The 20,168-nt window shown below is 38.7% G+C and overlaps 1 protein-coding gene across 3 annotated transcripts in view; it reads left to right on the forward strand.

Moving 5' to 3' along the window:
* The window catches only part of LOC124798784 (protein kinase C, brain isozyme), a 128,053-nt gene extending 108,123 nt beyond the window's left edge, over positions 1-19,930 (forward strand). For all 3 annotated transcript variants that reach the window (XM_047262324.1, XM_047262331.1, XM_047262317.1), the window contains exons 10-13: positions 657-845; positions 930-1,070; positions 1,956-2,138; positions 18,643-19,930. In XM_047262324.1, coding sequence (XP_047118280.1) covers positions 657-845; positions 930-1,070; positions 1,956-2,108 — 483 coding nt within the window. In that variant the 3' untranslated portion in view covers positions 2,109-2,138; positions 18,643-19,930. The remainder of the gene's footprint in view (positions 1-656; positions 846-929; positions 1,071-1,955; positions 2,139-18,642) is intronic.
* Positions 19,931-20,168: the final 238 nt, after the last annotated feature.

Here is a 20,168-nt window from a genome sequence, read left to right on the forward strand (position 1 = left end):
AACGATTTCCAGTCAACTCTGCTTTCCTTATATACTTTTCTTATTACATTATGTGCTCACAATGCCATCAGGTGCATTCAGGCTCATGGTGGACAATAGAAATAATATTTTGCATCTTCAGTCTCTACCATATAAAATCTTGCCAGAGTTGTTGCATCAGATTGAAAGTGGGTGTTTGATATCAGGGGGCTATGATGGAGTGGGCTACAGACTTGGACCCTTACTTGTTGGAAACATTGATGAAACTTGTGTTGTATCATTGATTTATATCTCTGGTTCCAGGGTACATCCCTCTTTAAGAGTCAGTTGTTTTCCTGATGGAGGTAACAGAGTACATTGTTGAAGTTTAGAATTTTATATCAGTTTGCCGAAAAAAGTCTATGGAAAAGTTTTTATACATTAAATCCAAATCCATCTCGTAGGAGCATTTGTTAGGTTCTTACAGCTGCACAGTTTTTTAACATAATACTGCAAACTGAAAGCTGTATCTAATTACTGATTGTGAGATTGACGATTTTGTTTTCATATTGCAGTGTAATCTCAGAATACTATTTCTCCATCCATCTTGCAGTGTGTACCCTTGAGTATACTAGCACAGTTCTTAAAACAGAAAGTGTCAGAGATTGTCGAATTTATCATAATAATCTCACTTTCAGATTATTTTGTATCAGCCTTATGGGAAATCTGTGGACTGGTGGGCTTATGGTGTATTGCTGTATGAAATGCTTGTTGGACAGCCTCCATTTGATGGTGAAGATGAAGAAGAACTTTTTGCTGCAATCACTGATCACAATGTCTCATATCCTAAGAGCTTATCAAAGGAGGCAAAAGAAGCATGTAAAGGGGTTAGTATCTCTCCAGGATTCCTTGAATATGTCAAAAATAATGAAGCTGTTGCACTGCTCAGTAATTTTATTTTATTTTTTTAGTTTCTTACTAAGAACCCAATGAAAAGACTTGGGTGTGGGACAAGTGGAGAAGAGGATGTCAGAGGTCATGCATTTTTCAGAAGGATTGACTGGGAAAAAATTGAGAACCGTGAAGTCCAGCCTCCTTTCAAGCCAAAAATAGTAAGATTAAAATCATATAATAATAATTCTTACTTAGTTTGTTCTTATGATACGTATATGAATTTGAGATGAGCATTTTAGTCTATCAACAGAAAATTCAGAATTTTTACCTCAGTGTATTAATGTTTTAAAACTAAAAAGACATCACATGAAAAGATAAATGTTTCCATTTATTTTTATGCATTAGCTATTAAGTGAATTGCCAAGATCCATCATTCCAACTAGCCTTCTTACTGTTTAAAGTTCCCTTTCATTATCTAAGTAACAGCTTGAGAATTAAGAATCAAATATAATTCACCAATACAAAATTTTCTAGAAAGTAGCCATATTTCCTCTGTTTGATGAGAGCTGTGAAAATTTATCAATGTATATGACATATGGAACATTGCTGTTTATTATATTAAACAGTAGAATAAAATTGTATTCATGCACCATCCATTATTAATCTATGAGTGAATAGCTGCCTTTCCTCTTATTTGTCATTTTTTTAAATGACTTGTTCATATTTCTCTTTACTGCTCTCCTTGAAGGTGAAGTAGTGAGAAGTACACAGAAACCACTGGAGATTTGTGTGTAGTTGTCAGATTTGACCTCATTCTCAAGTATTACCAAGTCTCAGTACAAGCATTACACAAAGTACTTTGTTTTACAATAACTCAAAGCAAATGAGTAGATTCAACTGCTACACATGTACCGCCTTAGCTGTGTTCATCTGTTCACTATGTAGCTCATCACCTTTGCGGCAAGAGCTGAAAACCTAGACAGTAATTGTTATTTTGCGTACTGGACTTTCCATAATGGATGTTGTGATGTGTCTTGTAATATCCCTGTGACTTTTGGGTAGTTTAAATGACATATTCACCCTAAAACTTTTTCTTCTTATAGAAACATCGTAAAGATGTCAGTAATTTTGATAAGCAGTTCACATCAGAGAAGACAGATCTAACTCCTACTGACAAACTGTTCATGATGAATCTCGACCAGACTGAATTCATGGGCTTCTCATTCTTAAATCCAGAATTTGTGCAGCATGTGTAAAACCAGTTTGACAGATGTTGTCTGTTTATGGTAAGTTTCTGTGTAAGAGAAAATGTTACAATTTATACAAAGTAAGTGATTTAAACAGTTTTAGATTGTGTTTATACTTTTGGAATATGCACTAGACAATTATATTTAAAATATTACATACGATCTAGTGACTTTCCAATTTATTTATTATTATTTACTTCTTGTAAAAAGAAATGGCCAATATTTTTGAGTAAATATTCAATTCTTAGGAGATTAGTGGTACTTACATTTCCCTACAGATTGTTGATTTATTATGATCAAGGTTCTTCAAAATTAAGCAATAGCTCTATGTTTAATACAGATAATGCCCTAGTAAACATTTTTCTGTAATTTTGTCCATTACTCTGGATAAAATGAAAAGAGTTACGGTTAGTTAAACAACAATGTGATGTCTATCATAACTTATGAAGGTCATGCAATATAGCACATTATTTAATGGATTAATGTATATACGAGAGACATTTTCATGCATAGTTTTTATTGAAACATCATTCCATACACAAACCATTTCCATTTTGCCCTATCCAAGCTGAAGTATACACTGGGAACTATACTTTATTTGATCACATTGATACACATAATATGGTTAACTGTTTCACATGAGTATATTATACTATCATTCCAAACTTGCATTAGGTTCGTGATCATCTCTATCCAACTTGCAGTTTAGAGCAGTGCTAACATAGTCATTCAGCACCATAAGTCTTACCATTTTGCCACGAGAAGTGCTCTATGCTGTTTATGCTGTTTAGTGTAGCAGTTAGTGCCTTTGGTGAACATGCTGCAGGTCACCAGTTCAAACCTGACCACCAGTAGTTACTTGTTATTTAGTATTTATCATATCTGGAAGGTTCTCAAAAATTCTTCTGTTTGTAATGTTTTTATATTCTGTGCTTGTATAAACAGCAGCACTCTCAATCTAGGAGTTCAGTTCTGTTCTGGCTGTGCATTGGTGCTCAAAATAAAGGTGCTTTAATTGCTAAGTGTTGTACTTCATTGATGACCCTGCTTTTGGATTTAGACATGAGTATGGTCACAAGGAGACATAGTTTTGTGGAAATGCAGTTTTCTTCAAAACATCAACATCACTGTGGCTCCAATTAGGCAATGTAAACGCCATCAATCTGCATGGGCAGGAATAGGAATACAAGTAGTAAATCATTCCCAAGGTCCATATATTGCACATACCAATGCACTCAAAAACAGAAACAAATTAGCTCCACATCAGGCATCCATCGTGTTTTCTGGAACACTGGTCAGGATCCAATGAAATGGCTGAGAAGCTTCAGCTAAGCCACCTAATACGATTGGAGGGATGACATAATGTGTTTAGGAGTTGTGTACTTTTACTTGGATGGCAGAGTTCAACAGTGGGTTGAGAACAATGCAGACAAACTCAATAGCTTTGGTAATTCTAGGCTGCACTGAAGAAGACATTTGACAACAATCAGCAGCATATCTGTTTAGTGGAATAACAATTGAAGAACAGGGTCCTACATCCTGAGGAAATGACACAGTCCTGTATATGGAATGTTTTGGCTCTGTGCCACATTATGAATCCAAATATATAGAAGCCAAAAAAGTTTCACAGTTTGTGAAAGGAGTTGCAGAAGAGATATACCAAACTCTTCTAATAAAGGAGTTGTAACAAGCCAGGAATTCATCAAGTAGTGCCAGTGCATTGAGGAAATGCAGTGGAAAAGAATCAGACAAAAGAAGTATGACTGACTCCTGAATGTTGCCCTATGGCAGTTGTAGAACACCATCATGACCTCACTTTTCTGATACACTAAGTAGTGAGAGAAGAGATGCAGCATTTTATGACAGGCACAACTATCAGATCAAGTAAGCAAGAGACAGAAGCTATGAATGCTAACTGCGCACATAAGGAGGTAATCGAGGCTGTCGAAGTATTAGTGTCTGTTGATCTTAACTGCCAGTCTCCACCACCAGTCAAACACGATGGGAAGAACAGACTCCTTTAGCTTGGATGTGGACCAAAGCCAGCATCTAAAGGGAACAATGAGCTCCTCCTTGAAGTATAATGCCCTGCAGAAGAACAGGTATCTCAAGGACAGAGGACAAAACACCAGTGTGTTTCCTCTGCAGATGCCCAGGTTACTTACATTACTACAGAGAAAGAAAACAAGTTTTTGAAGCCTTCTACACTACCAATCATCACTGCAGTTGTGTTCATGCCAGCTAACTACAGACAGCTATAGCCGACCTGTGGCATGAAGTTTATCACCATACCATGGACAAGACTGCTCCCCCACAGGCTATAACTGTTCCTTGTCGGCATACTACAGAGGTACCAGCTACTCGCCTAGCTGCTGAATTCAGAAAATCTAAGCGAGGCAACCAGTTATGGAGGTGAAGCTGCCACAGATGAAAATTATCAATCCACAAAGATGTCTGAAAATATCGGTGACATTACCATTCATGGCAAATGTGTCCAGGCACTGGCGGACAAAGACACTTCTTTTTCTGTAGTTTAGGATGCTTATCATTACCAGATAAGGAAGACTATGCTTTGAGATATAAAAGTGAGTGTGCTGAAAGTCACAAATGGGAAATGTGTCCAGTCAGTAGGAACATGTATTGTGACAATATCTATCAATGGCAGAACATAGCCCTTCAAATTAGTCATTCTATCAAAATGTAATTATAATAATATTCTTGGAAGGGACATCCAACAGGCATCACAAGCAGTCATAGTCTGTGAAAGATCAGAGCTCCAGTTTAACAAAGTTATTTCAGCAGGCACCCATAACAAAGACTGCTCTGGCCACTTGTTTGTTTTTGAAGATGTTTTTATTCTTCCATCGTCAATGAGGAGAGTTTGTCATCAATAGAGATGCACACTGACGCTCCTGTCAATTGCAAAACACTATTCAATTAAAAAATAAATCTACATGCCAGTGTTGATCATAAGCATTATAGGTGGTCAAGAAGAACTTGGGATCACTAATTATCATGAGCAGCCACTGCTTGTTCCTAAAGGAATGTATGTATGGATGGCCAAACCAGTCCAGGAAATGCAGCTCAATGCCATCAACAAAGAATTGTGCTCTGCTACCACTACAGACAACATACAATAGGAAACCACTATTTAACAGCCAATATGATCTGGCCAATTCAAGAAACAATGTTAGTGAGTGTTATCCATTCTGCACCAGTTTTTGGATTCTTTAAAACCTGGAATAAAAAAACATACCAAGAGACTCATGGTAAAATGTTGTAGCATCATTGGGGTCATCCACCAAATACTCTTATAGGGCATTACTGACTGAAGTACAGATAATCCAGGAGGTGAAGATGACACTACAACCCTCAGAGTATCCTGATCCTCTCCTGTGGTGCTTGTGAAGAAGGATAGCACATGATGCTTCTGTGTTGATTATGGATGACTGAATAAAATCACAAAGAAAGACGTCTACCCATTGTCAAGCATTGATGACACCCCAGATTACTTGAGAGGAATAAAATACAGGGTGTCCCAAAAAGAATGACCCAATTTTAAACAGAACTATTTATTAGGAAGAAGGGCTTAACACCAACAAATGGAATACCTAATTACCCAGAAAAGACAGAAGTTTATAAAAATCTGTCATAAATGTTCAGTATGTTCTCCATTGGCTGCACGGACGATATCTAGCCAATAGCTGAATTCATCCCAAATTGAGCACAAGGTGTCTTCTGTCACTGAATCTGTAGCAGCTCCTATTCTGGTTTTCAGTTCATCAGTGTCACGAGGTAAGGGATAAATGTAAACACATTGTTTAATGTATCCCCAGTGGAAGAAATCACATGGTGTTAAGTCAGGGTACCTAGGAGGCCAAGAGTGTAAAGCCTGGTCTTGCGGTCCTGTATGCCCTATCCAACGTTGAGGCATGTTTTGCATTGAGGAAGCTGCACAATTTGTTGTGCCAATGCAGAGGTGCTCCATCTTGCTGATAGATTGAATTGTCAGAGTCAGGTTGTGTGAATAACCAGTTCCATAGCAATGCAAGATACAATTGTCCTGTTACAGTTTCTTCCTCAAAAAAGTAGATCCCATAAACCATGCTTTGCGAAACAGCACAAAAAACATTCACTTTTGGTGACTCATGTTGATGTTCAATTGTTTCATGAGGATTTTTGAGCCCCCGCTTACATTCATTATGACAGTGAACCTTACCGCTAACATGGAACATTGCCTCATCGCTGAATATCAATAGTGACATAAAAGTGTCATCTTCCGTGTTCTCTATAATAGTACTGCTAAAATCCACTCGCTTCACTTTGTCAGTATCTCAAAGAGCTTGTACCAGTTGTAATCAGTATGGTTTGAGGGCTAAACGACGCCGTAACACACGCCACATTGTCATGCGCGGTAATGCAAGTTCTCAGCTAGCATTATGCGTAAACTCCGCTCAAATGCTCATCAGATTTGTTCCACTGTTCATTCAGGAGTGTGTGGCTGGCCAGGAGTTTTGCCATTACAGAGGCACCCTTTTTCTTCAAACTGTTTATACCACTGTCAAATCTTCTTTGGTGATGGTGGTTTGGCACAAAATCGAATATGAAACACCCGCTGAACTGCAATCACTGATTGAGTACAACTAAATTCATTAACACATTATGCCTTCTGTTGTGTGGACGCCATATTACATAAGACTGGCTGCACACTCCAGGTCAGCACTCATAGCAACATTTAGCGGATTTTTTCTGAAACTCTAGACCAGGCTGATTACATACAGCACTGTTTCTGTTACCTAGTGACATTTGTCTCAATATTATTACATGTTAAAATCAGGTCATTCTTTTTGGGACACCCTGAATTTCTCTACTAGGACATGCAGACAGGGTACTGGCAAACTGAGGCTGACTGGGAAAAGGTGGCTTCTATAAGCTCCAAGGTATGTCATTTGGGCTATGTAAGACTACAGCCACCTTAGAGTGTTGTGGACAATCCACTTTGACACTTGAAATGGAAAACATGTCTTTGTTAGACTCAGTCACCACACACCAGGTGCCTCAAGATGCTTCATCAGCAAAGAAGCACTTCTATCTTTTCCTAAATAGCGACTCCAATTTAAAATTACTAAAGCACTGCTGCTGCCACGCAGGACATAGGAAAGAAATGCCATGATATTTTTGGATCTGTTTCTTAGTATGTTACACTATTTCTTGAAGACATTAAACAATCTACCACCACAGTAGTGACCAGAAGGTCATTAGCGAGGAGGATGTTTAAGCTGCTTGACAACCATGTTGAAATGCATTCAGACTGCAGGTCTCCATCTGTACCGGAAAGTGCTTCTTTGCTGATGAAGCATCTTGACGCACCTGGTGCGTGATGACTGAGTCTATCCTGATCCAGTGAAAATAAGAGCAGTCACAGATTTTCTGACTCCTTGGAATGTTCTTGATGTGAGAAATTTACCAAAATGTTCTATTGCTGGCAGTTCATAAGAGTTATGTACTAAGGCACGACCCTTGCCAGAGCTACTGCAGGGAGACACCAAATATCCGTGGAACAAAGTATAAGAAAGGTCTTTCCATATCCTTAAGGTGGCACTAACATCTTATTCAACCCTAGCATTTATGATTAGAATACTAAGACAGTAATTCACACCAATGCTAGCCATTATAGGATTGGTGCAGTTATAGTACAAATTCAGGGATGGCCTAAAAAGGACGATAGCTTATGCTTCCAGAGTACTCTACAAGTCCAAGAGGAACTAAACTGAGAAAGAGTGCCTTGTAGTTGTTTGGGTCATCAAAAAGTTCCCAAATACAAGGACACAGATTGTCTTTAAAGGAATCCTGTGGCAGAACACAACAGCACAAATTGAATTTCAGTCATTGTTGCATTAACTGATATTGCTATTGAACACAAGGAAGATCAAGGCTTTCTGAAAACCATGCAGGCCTTAAAGAATGAGGTACTGACCAAAACAGAACTCCAGTTAATGAATGGAACATTTAATAAGGGCAAAAGCAATTATAGTATGGTATTATTGGCTGGGACACCCTGTCTAGGGTTACTTGACTGCCTGGTGCAAATCTTTTCATTTGATGCCTCTATGGCGATTTGAACATCAATGAAGATAAGATGAAATGATTAGGACAACACAGACACCCAATACCCAAATGAAGAAAATCTCCAGGCTGACCAGAAATCGAACCTGGGTCCCCACGAACAAGAAACAGTAACACTAACCATTATACCCCCAATCTGTGGATATATATAAGAGAAACTGTGATACACGGGGGTGGAAATAGTTGCTTGTCATCCCAGCTAACTATAGTTGGCTATGCTAAAGTTTTCCCACAAAATTCCAACATCTGGTCACCTGGGACTCATGAAGACTCTAGACAGAATCAGGCGCAGATTGCCAGTTTGTTAGATACTGTGTGAACCACTGACAGAAGCACATGCCAGTGACAGGAGAACATGCCAAAATTACATCTGGGCCTTCTGGTACCAATTACACCTGTAGCAGGAACATTCCACCAAATTGGGATGTTCACTACACTTTCCCCAAACTTGTGATGAATGCCGAAACTCTGGAAATTGTAAGGTTCCTTGTGTAAGATATCATTTTGAAGCATGGAGCATTCACTGTGACCAGTTCTGATTGTGGAAAAGTTTTCCAGTTGAGACTAGTATCAGAGGTAATTTCATGTTGCAACATCAACCACAAGGTAACAACTGCCTGCCACCTACAGATGAATGGTCCTGCAGAATTCTTTAATCAAATATTGGTAGACATGGTCCTGGTGTATGTTTATGTCAAACAGAGACATTTTGCGAATACATAGAAAGAAGGATCCTTTATTTTATGATTATATGATAGCGGATCAAACACTGGTAGCAGTTACTTCTGTAAAATATCTGGGAGTATGTGTGCGGAATTATTTGAAGTGGAATGATCATATAAAATTAATTGTTGGTAAGGCGGGTACCAGGTTGAGATTCATTGGGAGAGTCCTTAGAAAATGTAGTCCATCAACAAAGGAGGTGGCTTACAAAACACTCATTCGACCTATACTTGAGTATTGCTCATCAGTGTGGGATCCGTACCAGATCGGGTTGACGGAGGAGATAGAGAAGATCCAAAGAAGAGCAGTGCGTTTCGTCACAGGGTTATTTGGTAACCGTGATAGCGTTACGGAGATGTTTAACAAACTCAAGTGGCAGACTCTGCAAGAGAGGCACTCTGCATCACGGTGTAGCTTGCTTGCCAGGTTTCGAGAGGGTGCGTTTCTGGATGAGGTATCGAATATATTGCTTCCCCCTACTTATACCTCCCGAGTAGATCACGAATGTAAAATTAGAGATATTCGAGCGTGCACGGAGGCTTTCAGACAGTCGTTCTTCCCGCGAACCATACGCGACTGGAACAGGAAAGGGAGGTAATGACAGTGGCATGTAAAGTGCCCTCCACCACACACCGTTGGGTGGCTTGCGGAGTATAAATGTAGATGTAGATGTAGATACAGTACTGTCTGTTGTAGCATTCACCTACAGCACAGCAAAACTAGACACTTTCTGCTTCTCACTGTACTTCCTGCTCATGAGGCTGAAACAACAATGAATACACTATTCCCCTTTCACTTTGATGATACTGAGGAAAACTGTGTAAACCATCTCATAAACAGGACTGAAGAAGCAAGACAGCTGGCTCCCACATGAATCCTGGATGGCAAGGAGAAAGACCAGGAGCAGTGCAAGCCTAGAACCGGCTAGTGAGATACAGTTTGGGTGATGTGGTACATATTTTTACACCTGCACGGAAAGTGGGATTGATAGGAAAGTTACTAAAGTGCTACATTTGTTCATATTGTATCCTGGCACTTGTTGGATGTCACTTTTGAAGTCGAGGATTATGAGCCTTCATTGAGAAGACAAAGGTGCCAAGTGTCATTCGTGTCCTCCTTCACTCCTGAGACATAGGATGATGGTGGAGACTTCTTGTTAAAGAAGACTGAAAATCCACTTGATGATCAAGAAACTTCAAGGGGAGTGGTTACCTTTCATGCTCTTCATAGTGAAGAGGGCGTGATAACACGACCAGAATTTGAGGATCCACCAGTGTTGCGATGCAGAGAACCATTGACAAGATCTAGATCCAGGGTGCTGTAGTTGGTTGCAATGAGAACTTCTAAAACAGCAGCTCACTGATACTGCAGGAGAGGGAGCAATACTGTGAGATGTGTTGTATACAGTGTAAAGTAGTGGTTAGCTTTACTGGCATGCTGCAGGTTGCCAGTTCAGACTTAACCACCAGCAATTATTTCTTATGACATATTTATCATTTATAAAAGGTTCTCAAAAGTTCTTTTGCATATAATGCCTGTGTAAATATCAGTAGTCTCTGTCCACAAGTTATGTTCTGTTGTAACTTTATGTTAATGTTTGTATTAAATGTGCTTTCAGTGCTAAGTGTTGTACTTTATATTGATGAACCTGCTTTCTGATTTGGTCTTGAGTGTGGCTATGAATTGACAGCATAGTAATGTGAATTTATCCATATTCTGAAACTAACATGAAGTGCATGGCAGAGCACACAACCCATTGTACCAAATAGCAGGGATTCTTTCCATTTCATTTATGTGTGGAATTCTGGAAGAATTATTACAAAAAAGCCTATCTGCACACTGTAATTAGTCTAATTTTCTCTTTGCAGTCGTTAAGGATACGTAGGATGTGGTAAAATATTTCTTGACTTCTCACTTAATTTGGGTTCTTCAAACTTTTTCAGGATAATTTATGTCTAAACTCAGGTTTCTGCCAGATCAAGTTTTCATTTCAGTGTTGCTCTTCCATGAGTGAAACAAACATGACCATGTGTGTTGTTCTCCCAATGTAGTCAGAAGTTCTACAAACAGATGGATGGAGTCACCATGTGTTACCTTCTGGTGCCAGGCATTGCCAGTGTGTATGTGGAACACTTCTAGGAAACAGCTCTCAAAACCACACAGCTGAAACCACTGATATTTTACAGAGATGTTTCTGTAACATTCAGGGTTTTGTCACATGGTGAAGAAAACCTATTAGAATTCTTGTGCCATTTTAACAGCACACGCAACACCAAAGAAGTGGAAGGAAAAGGATGCCTACCATTCCTACACATTCTGATACAGAACAACCATGAAGGCATGTATGGGACATTTTGCCTGTGGGAAGAAAACACACACAGACCTGTACCTAAATGTCAATAGCTACCACCATCCAGTGCAGCACACATCTTTGCTCACCGGCCCAGTACATGTGGCAGCGAGCCATATGCGACAAGGGAAGTCTGTCTACCAAGTTATATCATCTCCGCGAAACCTTTCACAAGAATGCCTACTCGGAAACAAAAATGAAACACACTCTCCAGCCAAGGAAAAGGAAGAAAGATAACAATCCCAAGAAGAAGCCAAGTGTATGGCATTCCATCCATATGCATTGTTGTCCACAGCCAAGATTGCCAGGATAATGGAGAAGTACAGTATAAAAACCAGTTTTTTGCTTGGTGGTCAAAATTTAGAATTTATTTGTGTCAGTCGAAGACCAACTAGGGCTTACAGGCACTTGGCATCTGGAGCATAGGTTGTGAGTGTCACAGGCAGAACATTGGTCAGACATAGTGTGCATCTCACCGCACTGTTCAAAAAAAGTGGGAAGTATTCACTTTGGCCAAACCTAAAAGTCTGCATTGTTAGAGCACAGAATCAATGGACACATGTTTGTTTTTGAACAGACAAAAGTGCTGTACCTTGCCAAAGGTTCTGTGATTCGTTCGTCAATGAGGCAGAACAAATAAGAGTATATAATGATCATGTCAACCAGGACAGCGGTTTCCATCTGACCTCTGCATGGGATGTGGCATTAGCAAAAATGTGTCCGGAATGCTCTGATGTGAAAGTGGCAGAAGTAGTGGGCAGAATAGACAGGTAGTAGGAGGACCCAATGTCCAGACAATATCCACCCTGCCACATGCCGCCTCCCCCCTCTTCCCCCCCCCCCCCCCTCCCTCAGGCCCTGGCCGCAATGTCTCCTCCAGAGGCATGTGATTGATCCACCCATTTGACCTCAGCAGAGGAGACTGCAGTCCAGCAGTTATAAAGGAATGAACTGGACATGAACCAAACACTTCACTTTCAGACAATGTAACTTTCAAAAAAAGTTACGAAAACAAAACACCACAACTTAGGTGGTAACCCAAGAAGATTTCATCAATGAAATTTTCTGAGAAAACCTGCATTCCAATATAACCTTCTTACTTTTTTTGTCTTGTCAGTCCATATCATATAATTTTCAGCATAATTTTGTAGCACCAGATCTGAAATGCTTAGATTCTCTTCTTTTCTGATTTTCCCACAATCCATGATTCACTAGCACATGATGCTGTCTTCCAAATGCACATTCTCAGAAATTTTTTCCTCAAATTAAATCCTACATTTGTTACTCATAGATTTCTTTTGGTCAAGAATGCCCTTTATTCAGTGTTAGTCTGCTTGTTGTGCATGCTTTGTGTGTAATTTGTTAGTTTGCTTCCAGGGTAACAGAATTCCTGAAGATCGTCTACTTTGTTGTCACCCGTTTTGATGTTAAACTTGATATTCTCATTCCTACTACTTGTCATTACTTTTGTCTTTAAGGCTTATCTTCAGTTCATACTGTGTGCTTGTTAGGCTGTTCATTCTATTCAACAGGTCCTGTAATTCTTCTTCACGTTCACTGAGGATGACATGTCATCAGCAAATGTTATCATTGATATCTTTTCACTCTGAATTTTAATCCTACCCCTGAACCTTTCTCTGATTTTCATCATTGTTTCTTTCATGCATGGATTGAACAGTACGGTAGAAAAGTTGCATTCCTGTCTTACACCTTTTTTATTCCAAGCTCTTTGTTCTAGGTTTTCCATTCTTAATTTTCTCTGTGGATTCTTGTACTTGCTGTATATTGCCCAACTTTGCTTGTTGCTCTTTCCTATTTTTCTCAGAATTTCGAAAATCTTGCACCATTTTATACTGTGTAACACTTTTTGTAGGTTGACAAATTCCATGAAAGTGTCTTTGTTTTTCTTAAGTCAAACTTCCATTATGAAACCCAGAAATGCCTCTCTATCATGTTATCTTACCTAAAGCCAAACTGATTATCATGTAGCAGATCTTCAATTTTTCCTATTCACCTGTATATTATTCTTTTCAGCAGCTTGGATGCAAGAACTGTTAAGCTCATTGTGCAATAGTTCTCACACTTAAATGCTCTTAATGTTTTCAGAATTCTGTAAATGATGCTTTTACAAAAGTCTGATGGTATATCCATAGTCTCGTAGATTCTACACACCAACCTGAATCGTCATTTAGTTGCCATTTTGTCCCAACAATTTTAGAAATTTTGAATGAATGCTGACTGTCCCTTCTGTCTTATTTCAAACTAAGTCGTCCTAAGCTTGGTTAAATTCTCTCTCTAATACTAGATCCGTATGTCTTCCATATTGATTCCCATGTCAACTTGTGTCAGGTCATCAGAAATGACCTCCTCCTTGTACAAACCTTCAGTTCACTCTTTCCATCTATCTACTCTCTTCCTTGCATTTAACAGTGAAATTCCCATTGCACTCTTAAAGTTGCCACCCTTGCTTTTAATTTCAACCAATGTTGTCTTGACTTTTCTGTATGCTGAATCAGTCCTTCCAACAATAATTTCTTTTTAGATTTTTTGTTTTTGCCCTGCAGCCATTTCACCTTAGCTTTTGTGCATTTCCTATTTCTTTCATTCCTAAGTGACTTACACTATTGTGTTCCTGTATCTCCCTGAACATTTTTGTACTTCTTTCTTTAGTTGATCAGTAGAAGCATTTCTCCTGTTACCCAAGCTTTCTTCACAGTTACCTTCCTTGTACCTATTTTTGCCTGTCCAATTTGTGTGATTGCCCTTTTAGAAATGTCCATTGATCTTCAACTGAGCTGTCTTCTGTGATATTCATTATCATATCATATAGAGACAGAAGTTCAAACACATCATTCCCTAGTACTTCAGTAGTGCACTTCTTTCCACATTAATCCTCCTGGATTCACAGTAACTATCTGACCTACCTTGCTATTCATAATGAATCCTACTTCTGTTAGACCATTTTCTGCTGCTGTTGATATTATCCAATATTCATCTGGCCAGAAATCTATATCTTTCTTCCATTTCATTTAATTGACCCCCACAATATCAAGATCAAGACTAAGCATTTGCTTTATCAGATGTTCTAGCTTCCCTGTCATGTTCAGGTGCTCTGACTGGTAGAGTGATACCCTTTTGTTGGTTATTCCCTCATTTTATCATGGTTACCTCTCTCTTGGCAGTCCATTCTCAGAGATCCAAATGGGGGAAAATCTGGAATCTTTTGCCAATGGAGAAGTCATCAAGACACTTTTTCAGTTACACATCACATGCCCTGTGAATCCACATTATGTACCTTTAATGCAGAGGTTTCCATTGTCTTCTTCATCCTCGTGCTTTTAGGGTGACATACTGTACAGCTACCACAAAAAAGATGGATTGTGAGCTTAGATGTGTCAACGTGGACTGCTGCAAACTGGTTATTAGCAGTAGGACTACGGGCATGCACGCCTTGAGCTCATTTTCCACTTATGCAACAGCATCCGACATGCATGGCTCGACTAGTGCCATCAGGATCTCTTGAGAGATGGAATAGCACACTGTGGTCTTCAGAGATGAAACCAGATTCTTCTTGCATGCAAGTTATGGTAATTTGCCCATATGAGCACTGTCTCATAGAGTGTATTCGTCTAAGACACACTGCCTCCACCCCAGTCCTTATGGTCTGGGATGCAATAACCTACAACTGTTGTTCATCTTTGGTGCTTCTGGAGGTGATGCTGACCAGCACTCAGTATGTGTAAAATGTTGTTAGTCCATTCTTTTCCCGTTCTTGCAACAGGAGGGTGCAGTATTGTGTCACAGGATAATGTTCTCTCTCTCTCTCTCTCTCTCTCTCTCTCTCTCTCTCTCTCTCTCTCTCTCTCTCTCTCTCTCCCCCTCTCTCCCTCTCTCTCTCTCCCTCTCTCTCTCTCTCTCTCTCTCTATCTATCTATCTCTCACACACACACACACACACACACACACACACACACACACACACTGACCATGAAATTCAATGTGCCCTTCAAGATATGCAACAGCTTCTGTGGCCAGCAGAATCTCTGGATGTGTGGGATAGGATAGGATGAGAAGTGACTTGTGCAATTCATCAACTAACAACTCCTACATAACAATGTAACCAGGTCAAGCAGGTGCAGCATAATGTATCAGAGAATGGTATTTGCCACGTGTATGATCAACTGGTTGCCGTAGTCAGCATCTGCATTGCCACCCTTGGAGGCTACACCATATACTAATATGGGTGTTTCAGCATAGATCAACACCTGGTACCTCAGAACCACTTGTGCTATTGATCTGTAAATGTAATAATTTTGTGTACTCCATATGCACTTTTGCAATGATAAATCTTAAGTGAATTGGAAACCTCCAAAAGGTAGTATATTTCATCACTTAAGTATCATGATCTACAGTACGAGACTATTCATTTTTCTGCACAGAATTTGTTAAATAAGTCTCATTTTAAATTCACTAAGCGAGTTTGTACAGAGAAAACTATATTCTTGACTTTGCAAATGAATAAATAAGTTTTTAACATACTGCACTGTGATGTGTAGGATGTAAATAAGAAATTTACACTGAGTAAGCATCCTTCCTCGCAGAAACATAGAGAACAACATGTAAAATGTTTTTGTTATATATTTCAGCCTCATATCACACAAATAGTACCATGGCTAGTTTTGAATTATTAACAGGTCATCCTCAGATGTTCTGAAGTTGTTACAAAGAATATATGTAAGTGGTGTCTGTTCCATCAGACATGTCTGGTAGAACTCTCACATATTTCTGTAATGACTCCTTGATATCTGTTTCAGTATGATTGTACTAATATCATCCAAACGCCTATGGGACTCAGTAACTTGTGCGTAGAGGGGTTAATGGACGAGAGTTGCTGCATTGCAGCTTGTAATAAGTTGGAAATTTGAACTGGTTAGGGTCTGTGTCCAGGTGGCTAAAGTGGTTAAGGCAACCACTCATGAGAAGTGGTAAATTGGGGTTTGAGTCCATGTCCAGCAGAAATTTTCAACTTTCACCATTGCCTTACTACAATGTCCTGTGTTGCTGGAAGTCGTGCATACCCAGCTACTACTCCCATCACGTCACATTGTACTGGGGAGGTACTTAAATAGTAAACATATCTGCACTGTGATCCAGAATTTGACTTATTACCAAGCTGTCATCAGATGATTTGAATATGCTACATTGTAACTTGGCAACTGAACAAGCCAGATTCAGAATCAGAGTGCAACTATGTTTACACTGTAATTACCTTCCAGGGGCTGTTCAATTGATGAGCTACTAAATAACATAATAAATAATCTCCTAATAGCTTGGTAATAAGTCAAAGTCAGTAGTTACATCATTTGTGAGACCTGAGGCTGAAATGTATAATAAAGACATCAACGAGAAATATATCACAAAGAACAAATGTAATGGAAATTTAGCTGGACCTCAAATGTAAAATAGTAATTATATGCCTTAACTGTAATTCTTCAGGCTTTCCTGGCAATATAATATACCTTAACTGTTCATGTGTAGCCTAACAAATGCAACTACCCAGCTTTCACTGGTGATAACACAGTGAAGACCCCTAGGTGATATGTCCCATTAGTCTCATCTAGTATGCACTGAAACATTGCTGTACTCCTGATGTTGGACACACGTAACTATGAGTATTTTCTGTTATATCTAACATAGTAAATAATATATCTAAAAACAAATATGATGAGACTTACCAAACAAAAGCGCAGGCAGGTTGATAGACACACAAACATACACACAAAATTCAAGCTTTCGCAACAAACGGTTGCTTCATCAGGAAAGAGGGAAGGAGAGGGAAAGACGAAAGGATGTGGGTTTTAAGGGAGAGGGTAAGGAGTCATTCCAATCCCGGGAGTGGAAAGACTTACCTTGGGGGGAAAAAAGGACAGGTATACACTCGCGCGCACACACACACACACATCCATCCGCACGTACACACACACATGGAGACATTTGTAAAGGCAAAGAGTTTGGGCAGAGATGTCAGTCGAGGCGGAAGTAAAGAGGCAAAGATGTTGTTGAAAGACAGGTGAGGTATGAGTGGCGGCAACTTGAAATTAGCAGAGGTTGAGGCCTGGCGGATAACGAGAAGAGAGGATATACTGAAGGGCAAGTTCCCATCTCCGGAGTTCTGACAGGTTGGTGTTAGTGGGAAGTATCCAGATAACTCGGACGGTGTAACACTGCGCCAAGATGTGCTGGCCGTGCACCAAGGCGTGTTTAGCCACAGGGTGATCCTCATTACCAACAAACACTGTCTACCTGTTTCCATTCATGCAAATGGACAGTTTGTTGCTGGTCATTCCCACATAGAAAGCTTCACAGTGTAGGCAGGTCAGTTGGTAAATCACATGGGTGCTTTCACACGTGGCTCTGCCTTTGATCGTGTACACCTTCCGGGTTACAGGACTGGAGTAGGTGGTGGTGGGAGGGTGCATGGGACAGGTTTTACACCGGGGGCGGTTACAGGGGTAGGAGCCAGAGGGTAGGGAAGGTGGTTTGGGGATTTCATAGGGATGAACTAAGAGGTTACGAAGGTTAGGTGGACGGCGGAAAGACACTCTTGGTGGAGTGGGGAGGATTTCATGAAGGATGGATCTCATTTCAGGGCAGGATTTGAGGAAGTCGTATCCCTGCTGGAGAGCCACATTCAGAGTCTGATCAAGTCCCAGAAAGTGTCATAAAATGAAGTAAAAGTGACAAAATGTTTTGACACTTTGCTAAAGCCTACACAGTAAGACGGTGAAACTATGGATAGTAGCTGTCTTTTATTTTACGCCGTGATCTTGGAAGGCTGAAGATGTCTTTTTTATGCTTGTGGTTCATTGCTGGCACAAAACTATTGCAATATAGTTTCTCCACACTTAAATTTTCATGGATACTGTTAGTTAGTGACATTAGTAGAGGCAGCAGTAGTTTTGTAATACATGAGTTAATTGTAGGAATATTAAGCCAATTTGAATTTCGTGTAAAGATCCTCTCAGAAATTTTTATGAGGGAGTTCAGTTTTTGCAATGTGACTTCTGTAACCAACAAGAAAATTATCGTTTGACTACTATTAATCTGATAAAACAGCAAACATGTTTCACAGTAGACATCTGTGTATGACGTACTGACCTACAAATCTTCATTTCCATTTTATGAATTTCAATGCTAGAAGCTATTTTAATAGTAGTAATTAAGAAATAAATATCATATTTGCATTTCATGTGATTCATGTCCACTTCGTTGTAGGGGTGCACAGAATACCAGCTCCTAGAATTTTTTTTGTGTCTTCTGATATGTATTTTGTGATACTTATAGGTGAAAAGAGAGATGCGCCTACCTCCTTGTTGATGGAATAATACTGTTAGAAGATGAATGTTCCATGTCAGGTGAACAGTGTGTCTGGATACATGTTCCACTTCTCATTCAAACCTTCTCATGGTCTTCCTGGTTGGTTTGAGCTGTGTACACATGCCAGAAGCAATAAAAGTAAGATAATTAGAATTGACACTGCAACCTGTATTATTTTAGCTGTTTAAGTATGTTATTGGAGAGCAATAGCATTCTGCATACTCATAATTTTCAAACACACGTGTCTGAAAACTTTGTATTCATTCCATCTGTGTACATTAAACATTAAATGATACTTTGACATTTGTAAATTGTAGTTCAATACATTTAATGCTATAAACACTCAGACACTTTGTTACTTTTGAAACTTTAGTGATTGAATTTCTACTTCAATTCTCATTATCCCATCGTGTTTGGAATTAAAGATAGAACTAGTTTACAAGACAATATGAAATACTCTGATTTCCAAATGAAGCTTTATTATTATCATCTAAATATAGAAACATATCTGACATTCCTAGAATTCTGTGCAGTTTCAATAAAATGGTGATTGTAAATAATTGTTCATATTATACATTTTGTTTTGAGAACTGCACTGCAATGTCTCTTCGAAAATGTTTTCAAAGTTGTTTCTTTATGTGTACTATCTTTTATGTTTAAAAATATAGTTATTTACACATAAATATGTATATTGTGTGTGGAAGATGTACACAAGACATTAGAAATGATATTATATAGTTGAAACTTAATTCTCTTAAAAAAAATATTTTTAATAAATGTTCCAAGTGCCTGCTTCAAACTCTCTTCGTGCACATTGGGACATCCATATCTCATAATATTATGTGAATTGTCTATCTATTTGTGTGCTTATGGGTTGGATTCCACCAATGTTTATAGTGCAAATATGTAATATAATTTTTTACATTCGAGTTCCTACTGACTGATAGAAATGTTAATTACTGTTCCCTGTTAAATACATTGTGTGTTCTAACAGACAGTTTGTTCTTCATTTGACCATTGTGGTTGTGTGGTGAACAACTTACGATTCTGTACAATAATGTGACATAATATTCCAACATTGTTATAGAAAATTACACTGTATAACACCAAGTCTGTTGCCTGTTTTGTGATTATATTGTGCTGTCATTTTTAAAGGTGCAAGAGGCATGCATCTCATTTCAGATTTTTAATGTAGTATGAGTACAATTTTAATAAACTATATGTGCAGCTTTGTCAGATTAAACACAATATTCTTTCCAGTCACAGAATGTTTAATGTGTTACTTCTTTTCTTATGTAATAGTTCTGTCTGGAGCACTAATTGATTTACCATATATACATATATAGTACTAAAGAGAAGTAATACAAATATTTTCACCATTTTAAGAACAATAATAATAATAATAATAATAATATAATAATAATAATATAATAATACCAATAAACTTCATAAAAGAAGAAATATATGTATGAAAGTTATAAGTTGAAATTATT

Source organism: Schistocerca piceifrons, chromosome 1 (genome assembly GCF_021461385.2).
Source record: "Schistocerca piceifrons isolate TAMUIC-IGC-003096 chromosome 1, iqSchPice1.1, whole genome shotgun sequence".
NCBI classification, from domain to species: Eukaryota; Metazoa; Arthropoda; class Insecta; order Orthoptera; family Acrididae; genus Schistocerca; species Schistocerca piceifrons.